This window comes from Limanda limanda, chromosome 11 (assembly GCF_963576545.1).
Source record: "Limanda limanda chromosome 11, fLimLim1.1, whole genome shotgun sequence".
NCBI classification, from domain to species: Eukaryota; Metazoa; Chordata; class Actinopteri; order Pleuronectiformes; family Pleuronectidae; genus Limanda; species Limanda limanda.
Window position 1 is genome coordinate 792,501 of NC_083646.1, and position 10,000 is coordinate 802,500.

Consider the following 10,000-nt stretch of genomic DNA (forward strand, 5'->3'; position numbering starts at 1 on the left):
AACTCATTGAGACGTCTGGACTCACACAACAGAAAACCTCCGACACGGAATCTTCTTCAAACTGAGCGACGAAGATCCGAACGTCCAGATCCTGAAAAACAACACGTCAGCAGATAGTTCAGTCCTGAATCTGTCACAAGTTCATCAGTTCAATCTTCACTGAACAACACGTCAGTTTGTTCACGTGACTCGAGATGTTTCCTCCTGTCTCACCTTCAGTCTCCTCAGGCGGCTGCAGACGTCATCAAAGACGGTCTCCGTGGAAACAGGCTGAACTTTGACCTTCAGCAGCTGTCGCACCAGATCCTTCTTCATCTGGAGTTTTATCAACGTGGAAGAATATTGAGTCATTTCACAGATTCTTCACGGAGCTGAAACCTAAATGTGACTGATCAGACATGTGGGTTTTTATGTGTAGACTCATGACGCCCCCTAGTGGTTCAAACACAAGAAGTAACTTTGTGTTGGAATCAGACGTGTGTGACTGTGGATTCACTCTGAGGCGTCGGAGTCTTACTTCTGTGATTTAATTACAAAGTATGGGGTGAAGTAAAGGGTCATAATGGTGCAGGAGGAGTGACCTGATGATGTCAGATGAAAGGTCAGGAGGTCACCATCATCATCACCTGTGAGAGTCTGGTGGTGTCCTGCGTGACGATGCCGACTCTGGTCCAGTGGTGGCGCTGCAGCAGTGTGACCGTGGCCTGGTTCACCGCTCGGTCGGACGGCATCGTGCTGAACAGGTTCCCGAACCACTTCCTGTTGGCCAGGCTGGGGGACGCCGCCGCAAACGACACCTGGAGCGTCCGAGGACACAGAGCACTGTCGTCAAGACAACCGCAGCAGCTGATGCAGTTTTCACATCAACAACAAACGTGAGAAACATTCACAACGTCTAGTGCCTGGTGTGTTTCTGTGGAAGCCTGAGGTGTGAATGTACCTGCACCAGGTTGAGAGCAGGCAGCGAGCGGGCGATCAGTGACGTCACCCCTGGACACACCCCTCCAAACACCATCAGGTACTTTGGCCCCGCCCACATTGCATCGAACATAGCTTTAAGCGATTTCGCCGGATCGCACTGCAGAACGGAAACACAACAGATGACACGACAGAATCTATCTCACCCCCCGGTGGCTGGCTGCGATACAGCTCATAAACCCCGCCTCCTCCATGTCAGCTGATGGGACATGTTTCATATGACAGTGAGTCCACCGGTCTGAGACGCACCTGTGAGTCCAGCAGCTGCAGCTGAAGATCATAGTCTCCCAGGGGCGGGGGTTGTTCCTTCAGGTCCTGCAGAGCCAAGGAGACGGCTGCAGCCAGTCCGGCCGTCTGGTTCCCCCCCCCCTGCCCGGAGCCCACCGGCATCATCCAGAGAACAGGCAGCGGGTGGCGGACCTGAGCCAGCACCGGGCCGGGCGTCAGCCGGAGGAGCAGCAGCAGCAGGAGCAGCAGAGAGCGTCCACCGAGCTCCATGGTTCACCAGCTGCTCTGCTGCCGAGAAGCTGAGAGAAGATAATCCTCACTGAGAGGATAACGAGATCAGGAGCCACCGGGTCCTCAGCACAGACTGCTCACTACAGACTGCTCACTACTACAGACTGTTCACTACAGACTGTTCACTACAGACTGCTCACTACAGACTGCTCACTACAGACTGCTCACTACAGACTGCTCACTACAGACTGCTCACTACAGACTGTTCACTACAGACTGCTCACTACAGACTGCTCACTACAGACTGCTCACTACAGACTGTTCACTACAGACTGCTCACTACTACAGACTGTTCACTACTACAGACTGTTCACTACAGACTGTTCACTACTACAGACTGTTCACTACAGACTGTTCACTACAGACTGTTCACTACAGACTGTTCACTACAGACTGTTCACTACAGACTGCTCACTACAGACTGCTCACTACAGACTGCTCACTACTACAGACTGTTCACTACAGACTGTTCAGTACAGACTGCTCACTATTACAGACTGTTCACTACAGACTGTTCACTACAGACTGTTCACTACAGACTGTTCACTACAGACTGTTCACTACTACAGACTGTTCACTACAGACTGTTCACTACAGACTGTTCACTACAGACTGCTCACTACAGACTGTTCACTACAGACTGTTCACTACTACAGACTGCTCAGCACAGACTGTTCACTACAGACTGCTCACTACAGACTGCTCACTACTAGACTGCTCACTACAGACTGTTCACTACAGACTGCTCACTACAGACTGTTCACTACAGACTGCTCACTACAGACTGTTCACTACAGACTGTTCACTACAGACTGCTCACTACAGACTGTTCACTACAGACTGCTCACTACAGACTGTTCACTACTACAGACTGTTCACTACTACAGACTGTTCACTACAGACTGCTCACTACAGACTGCTCACTACTACAGACTGCTCACTACAGACTGTTCACTACAGACTGTTCACTACAGACTGTTCACTACAGACTGCTCACTACTACAGACTGTTCACTACAGACTGTTCACTACAGACTGTTCACTACAGACTGCTCACTACTAGACTGCTCACTACAGACTGCTCACTACAGACTGCTCACTACAGACTGCTCACTACAGACTGTTCACTACAGACTGTTCATTACATACTGCTCACTACAGACTGTTCACTACAGACTGCTCACTACAGACTATTCACTACAGACTGTTCACTACAGACTGCTCACTACTGAGGACTGTTCACTACAGACTGTTCACTACAGACTGCTCACTACAGACTGTTCACTACAGACTGCTCACTACTGAGGACTGTTCACTACAGACTGTTCACTACAGACTGTTCACTACAGACTGTTCACTACAGACTGCTCACTACAGACTGCTCACTACAGACTGTTCACTACAGACTGCTCACTACAGACTGTTCACTACAGACTGTTCACTACAGACTGCTCACTACTGAGGACTGTTCACTACAGACTGTTCACTACAGACTGCTCACTACAGACTGTTCACTACAGACTGCTCACTACTGAGGACTGTTCACTACAGACTGTTCACTACAGACTGCTCACTACAGACTGTTCACTACAGACTGCTCACTACTGAGGACTGTTCACTACAGACTGTTCACTACAGACTGCTCACTACAGACTGCTCACTACAGACTGTTCACTACAGACTGTTCATTACATACTGCTCACTACAGACTGTTCACTACAGACTGCTCACTACAGACTGTTCACTACAGACTGTTCACTACAGACTGCTCACTACTGAGGACTGTTCACTACAGACTGTTCACTACAGACTGCTCACTACAGACTGCTCACTACAGACTGTTCACTACAGACTGCTCACTACAGACTGCTCACTACAGACTGCTCACTACTACAGACTGTTCACTACAGACTGTTCACTACAGACTGCTCACTACAGACTGCTCACTACAGACTGTTCACTACACTGTTCACTACAGACTGCTCACTACAGACTGCTCACTACTACAGACTGCTCACTACAGACTGCTCACAACTACAGACTGCTCACTACAGACTGTTCACTACACACTGCTCACTACAGACTGCTCACTACAGACTGCTCCCTACAGACTGCTCACTACAGACTGTTCACTACAGACTGTTCACTACGGACTGTTCACTACAGACTCATCTTATTCTTAGTTTTTTCTAAAATAAATAACTGTTATCCAGAAGAAACCAGAAACATCTATAACAGCAGGACACCATTTCAGGATAAAAAAACCATCTTTAATAAACAGAACGAGTTATTTTCAGCGTCAGTCTGTTACTGTACAAACATTCCAACAGGAAACAAGAGCAGATTAATCATGTGAACCTTTTTAAACACCAGATGAAAGCTGAAGGTCCAAGAAATGTTTCCAGATTTCTGCTTCAGATCTTTGAGGCTTCACGTTCCTTCAGCTTCTCATCGTTTCACTGAGTAAAAACATCCCAGACGTCACAGTTTGGATCGTTCTTCAAACTCTGAAAAAAAACACGTGCGTGAAAACGACCTCAAGTCATTTAAATTAAAGTCAGTCAGCAAATCAAATATTAATCAACTGAAACGTTGAGTCCATTGAACCAAACTTTTGACTGTTCTGTGACCACGTCGACTTCCTGTAGCGTGGACGAGTTTCCTGCCGACAAAGCGTCAGTGATGTCACTTCCTGCTGCTTCTGCGCTTCAGTCTTTCTGTTCTAGCAGTTTTTGAAGTTCGACATCATTTCGCTGCATCTCTGGATCGAACAGTCTTGCGCCCGAGGCTCCTCCCCCGGCCTCGGCCTCCACTGCTGCCTTCGCCCCCCCCTCCCCCCCCTCTCTTCCTCCGCTGTGCTGGTTTCTGAGCGGGGGGGCCGCCCCCCTCCTCCCTGTTAGCAGCCTGAGCCCACAGGGCGTCGTACCTCCCGGGCGCCTGGTACCCGGGCTGGCCACAGTCCGGCGGGTCTCTGGAGAGGAGGATCCAGATGGCGGGCAGGTTGCGGTTGACGGTCAGGCTGTCCAGGCCGGCGCCGGGCTCCAGCGGCTCCCACACCTCCACCACGGCGCTGTACAGCAGCCGGGTCAGCTGGTGCAGCCCCTTCACACGCCGCTTCACGATCTCAGCGCAGGTGATGGCCTTGGAGACGCCTTTTCCACTCGCCGTGAAGACGATCTGTTTGCAGAGGGGCGGGCCCGGGGCTTCCTGTTGGCCCTCCACGGCCACGCCTCCCTCCTCCGGCGCCGGGCAGCCCGTCTCTCCGGCGGCTCGGGGGGGGGTCTCCACGCGGCTCAGGGCGTAGCGCAGCAGGTTGCGGATCTTGCTGCCGTCTTTGACCCGGACCTCTGGCGTGTCGGGGGGGAGGCCGGGGAACGGACAGACGGACGGCTGCTCCGACGTGCGAGCTTTACTGTAGTTCTCCATCTGCAGACACACAACACACAAGTTACACACAACACACGTGTTACACACAACACACGAGTTACACACAACACACGAGTTACACACAACACACGAGTTACACACAACACACGAGTTACACACAAGTTACACACAACACACGAGTTACACACAACACACGAGTTACACACAACACACGTGTTACTCTGACATCACATCGAGCTTCTACCCAGAGCGACTCACAGGAAGTGCATCGACCACGAGGAACAAACCAGAACAAGAATCAAGAAAGAACCATTTCTTCAAAACAGCAAAACTACAAAGAGCTTCCAGTCAGTGACGTGCTGCTAAATTATTAGTTTAAACTTTTATTCATGTTTAGTCTGAAGAGGTGTGTCTTCAGTCTGGAGGACGATGTGTCTTCAGTCTGGAGGACGATGTGTGGACTTCCTGTCCTGAGGTCCATGTGGAGCTGGTTCCAGCGTTTAGGAGGCGGGACAGGAAACTGTCCATCACTGAGAGGGAGCAGCTGATTGGTCGATGCAGAGCGGAGTGGGCGGGCTGTGAGGCTGGACCACGTCCTGGATGTGGACCGGACCACGTCCTGGATGTGGACCGGACCACGTCCTGGATGTGGACCGGACCACGTCCTGGATGTGGACCGGACCACGTCCTGGATGTGGACCGGACCACGTCCTGGATGTGGACCGGACCACGTCCTGGATGTGGACCGGACCACGTCCTGGATGTGGACCGGACCACGTCCTGGATGTGGACCGGACCACGTCCTGGATGTGGACCGGACCACGTCCTGGATGTGGACCGGACCACGTCCTGGATGTGGACCGGACCACGTCCTGGATGTGGACCGGACCACGTCCTGGATGTGGACCGGACCACGTCCTGGATGTGGACCGGACCACGTCCTGGATGTGGACCGGACCACGTCCTGGATGTGGACTGGACCTGATCCGGTCACAGCACGGTACCAAGTACTGGTGTTTTGAAACAGATGTGGGAACCAGTGCAGGGGGGGGGGGGGACCGTTACACTCTATTAACCATCATCTTTGTTACGTGACGTCTAAACAAACATACACTTGTGGAACCCTACAGCAGCAGCGGACACACACAGCTGTGTAGTAACTACAGGACTCACACAGTGTAACACAACAGAGACACAACAACCAGTCTCTTTTAAACAGTTTAAACTTCGCACCGGTTCAGGAGCTGATTTTAAAAGGTTCTGTTCGACTCTAGTTTCACTGGAGACAGCGGAAGTTCGGGGGAAGTGTTTCCGGTTCGATGCTCGACACATGAACACAGAGAAATGAACTTTAATCCCTGAACTGATCAAACTAACTTTAATAACAACACTGAGCTCCAGGCTAGCTGTTAGCCGCTAAGCTACATGCTAACAGCTCCGTTAGTGTTCCCGGAAATGAACCGGATACAGAGTCACGATGAGTCACGATGACGGCACACACACGTTTTCACACGTTACATGATGAACTCAGAGAACTTATTAATATTCCATATCTCACCAGAGGCTTCAGCTTCTGCTACTTCTCACTCCACATGAGTCCCTGAGCACTTCACGTCACCGGACGTCGACGGGCACTGTCGTAAACCGTCGTGCTTTCCTATAGTTTTAATTTGATGGTCACACAAAACACGATGCAGTGGCAAACATTTTTATTTTATTAAACATTTAATGAGTCCGTCTGATATCACGAATCTGAGACTCTAACGGGTTTTACACTATTTAATGTGGAGTTTCCCTCTATCGACCTCAGGGGGCAGCAGTGAGCCCGCTCCTGCTCAGAGAAGAAGAAGCAAAGAAGAAGAAGAAGAAGAAGAAGAAGAAGAAGAAGAAGAAGAAGAAGAAGAAGAAGAAGAAGAAGAAGAAGAAGAAGAAGATGATGATGATGATGATGATGATGATGATGATGAAGATGAAGATGATGTCAAATACAGGTGAGACTTGTTGTGAGTGATTCAAACATTTTATTTCTCATGAAGAGATAAAATGATATTTTCTACCTGATGAATAAATCTTTGAACTGTGAAATTAAAAACGTCAGAACGACCTCAAGTCGTTTATGAACTTGATCCAAAGACTTTGAACGAGTTTGCTTCTGTTTCCAAGAATGAAAATTAAAGTCAGTCAGCAAATAAAATAATAATCAACTGAAACGTTGAGTTCATTGAACCAAACTTCACGTAAATATAAAACTTTATTGTTTTGGAGTCGGAGGGTCACGTGATAAATAACTGATTGATATACGAAGTCGACCAACAGAGGGATTATGATTTCCACTGAACATTTGAAGAACGTCTTGAGGAAAATTTCACATCAGATTTCATACGAAGGTTCAGAATGAAACTGCACTGGTTGACGGAAACAACAACAACGAGACAGTTTTTCTGTTCAAATATTAATATGTATATTCATATAGAATAGACGACACACTAATAAAACAAGATATGCCATAACGTATTGAATATAACTAATGTCATGATACAGATCTTCGTCATTTTGTGTGTGTTCTACGGTTACAGGTGGGAAGAGGCTTAGAGGCGCCGACTGTACCTTGAATGAAAAACACACAAAAAAAAAGACCAACAATTTTTGAAACTTTTAACTACAGGTTGGGTGAAAATATTGTTAAGGTAGGCAGAAAACCTGTTTAAACAAATTCTGTTTAGTAATATAGGCATCGAGGCACTGAGGTGCTCATCGGGCCAGATGCACTGTCGAATCGAGCCTGAAGCAAATATTAAGAAGGGATCCGTGAAAATAATGTGGAACTGAAGGCAGGGCGCTGTTATGACGAGACCAGACGCTTTATGAATTCAGACACAGCTTTTAGATCGACCCTTGGATTAGAGATAAAACGGCTGTGAAAATATTGTTATTTTGTATGAGACGTGTTGCTTCGACGGGACCACGTTTAACTAACCAGAGCGACACAAGTACTCATATATGATGAGTCTGCACCAGGACCTGTTCTGACGAGACTGGAGCCGGGCCACAGACTTTACCGTCGCCTGTGTCGAGCCTCAACATTTAAAGACGCCAAGATCATAAAATATTATTATGTGAGCTCAATTGAGTTGTCTTGTTTGTTTTGTCTGTTTTATGTTTTTTTCCCTCTCTCTGGAGAGGTTTTGGGTTGAATAAGGGTTTGGGGATAATGTGTGTGTGTGTGTGTGTGTGTGTGTGTGTGAGTAGGAGTGTGTGTGTCTGTGGGAAAGAGTGAGGAGAGGAAAAAGAGTCAAGGTCAAACGATTGACTGAGACACAGAACAAACTGACTGACAGAAAAACGACTTTTTCCTAGAGAAATATATAGGAATTAGACTAGAAGTGGTATATGCCTGCCATCTGATGTATGTTGTGTGTATGGAAGGGAGGGTAAATGTGTTTAGGACTTGCCAAAGAAAGATTAAGAATGTTGACTGAAGGTTTGAGAGATGAAGTAAGACGAGAAAGATAAAGTTATGTGTAGGAGGAAGAAAGATCTTTAGGAGTGAGATGAATCTGGCCAGTGATATCTTGCTCTGAGATGGATAATAGAATGTTAAACTTGAGTGGTCAAGAAAGTAGGGGAAGAGATGCTACGTGCAACAGAGGATGAACAGAGGGAGATAAGAGTATTTGGGAGTCAGAAGGCCATCTGGGGGAGGCAAGTTGGACCGGACAGCTCGGGTTACAACTTGGGTGTGTGTTTGTCCGTTTGTTTGTTTGTTTTTTAATATGGCTTCATTCAGAAGTAAAGAATTCCAAACTGAATGGTTAATAATATCTTATTTTATTTTCTCCCTGACACAGCAGGGATAATAGTTAAGACCAGTTTAATACTTCACAAGTTATTAATTTGATTCGTAATATAACTTCAAGGATGAGTGATTAACAAAATCACATTAATGTGTCTTTTTAGACAAGTCTCTAAGTACAGTTAATGTGCAATGTTTTTTCTTTTCTTTCACTGTTTTTTCTTTGATTTTTGAGCCATTTAGACCCTTACAAGAGTTTCATCCTCAACTGTGGCTTTGTGACAATGAAGATAAATATGTTTTTTGTTTTTTAGTCTGGAGAAGTTGCTGCTCCGATGCAATGACCCCAGTGAAAGTTAGACAAGAGCTGATCTGCTTTGCTCTGCAAGGGTTTGATGAGAAGGGAAATCTAGCTCTTCTCTTTGGTTGTTGAAATGCTGTTTTATTGACTTTTATTTTCTTAGAGCTGAAATCATTCATGTGCTTTCTATATGAGCCGAATCAATCATATTAGGATGAGAAATTCAAACTTGACTTTAAACTTAATTCTGTGCTGCCTAGAAGCTAGAATTAGTGATTTTTCTTTGTTTTCACCTGTAGTTGCTTTTATTCCACATTCAAATCATCCATTTAAAATTCAATAGTCAAGACATGTTAAATCTATTAAATCGTGTTATGGAGCAGTCGAATGAATTTTGGAAAATGGTTTGAACACAAATACTCAAACACTGTCATATCTGCTGCTTATTGAAATTCAACTTGTGTAACCTTTTAATTTTAATGTCCACTGATTTGGCCGACCGCACCTCAAAAGTTTTATTGAAATTGTTGACTATCAAAAGAGGATATGTATGTTTTGTTTCGATTATTTGTTGGTTTCTTTTTAAATATAAGCTTATATAATCTACTTTAATCTCCATTACGCATCACATTAAATTATTCACTTTTCTGTTTGGTTTCCTTTCAAACTCTGGAATCTGGGCTTCATGTCTTCACAACCCACTCCCACACCCAAGTAAACAGGTTGCCAAGCAACTATAGCGTCAATGGGAGTGTCTTCCTGTTTCACTTCCGTATTCCAAAAGCCAGGAGGATGGATTACGCCTGCGCACTTCCGAGGAGGAGGAACGAAGATCTACTGTTATAAAATAGACAGACGCCGGATGTTCGTGGCGCTCTGATACAACTAATGTACTGGAAGCTCATTGCTTTACTGTAACCTGTTCAATGTTTCTAAATAAATACTTTGATTGAACAAACTGAGTTCGGCTCGTCTTCTCTTAAAGGATAAACGATCACGTTTTAACAAAACTAATAATTTCGC

The 10,000-nt window shown here is 46.4% G+C and overlaps 2 protein-coding genes across 2 annotated transcripts in view; both read right to left on the bottom strand.

Annotated features, from left to right (window-relative positions):
- Nucleotides 1-1,476, bottom strand: part of LOC133013791 (gamma-aminobutyric acid type B receptor subunit 2-like) — an 8,108-nt gene extending 6,632 nt beyond the window's left edge. Inside the window, exons 1-5 of the mRNA XM_061080837.1 lie at nt 1,228-1,476; nt 941-1,078; nt 627-797; nt 214-315; nt 26-91 (exon numbers count right to left, since the gene is read on the bottom strand). Coding sequence (XP_060936820.1) covers nt 26-91; nt 214-315; nt 627-797; nt 941-1,078; nt 1,228-1,476 — 726 coding nt within the window. The remainder of the gene's footprint in view (nt 1-25; nt 92-213; nt 316-626; nt 798-940; nt 1,079-1,227) is intronic.
- A 2,268-nt stretch (nt 1,477-3,744) lies between these two features.
- On the bottom strand, nt 3,745-6,510 carry rpp25l (ribonuclease P/MRP 25 subunit-like). Its single transcript, XM_061081505.1, has 2 exons — nt 6,442-6,510; nt 3,745-4,922 (listed from the first exon to the last, which is right to left on the bottom strand). The coding sequence occupies exon 2, from the start codon at nt 4,920-4,922 to the stop codon at nt 4,242-4,244; it is 681 nt and encodes a 226-aa protein (XP_060937488.1). The 5' UTR covers nt 6,442-6,510; the 3' UTR covers nt 3,745-4,241.
- Between the last annotated feature and the right edge of the window lie 3,490 nt (nt 6,511-10,000).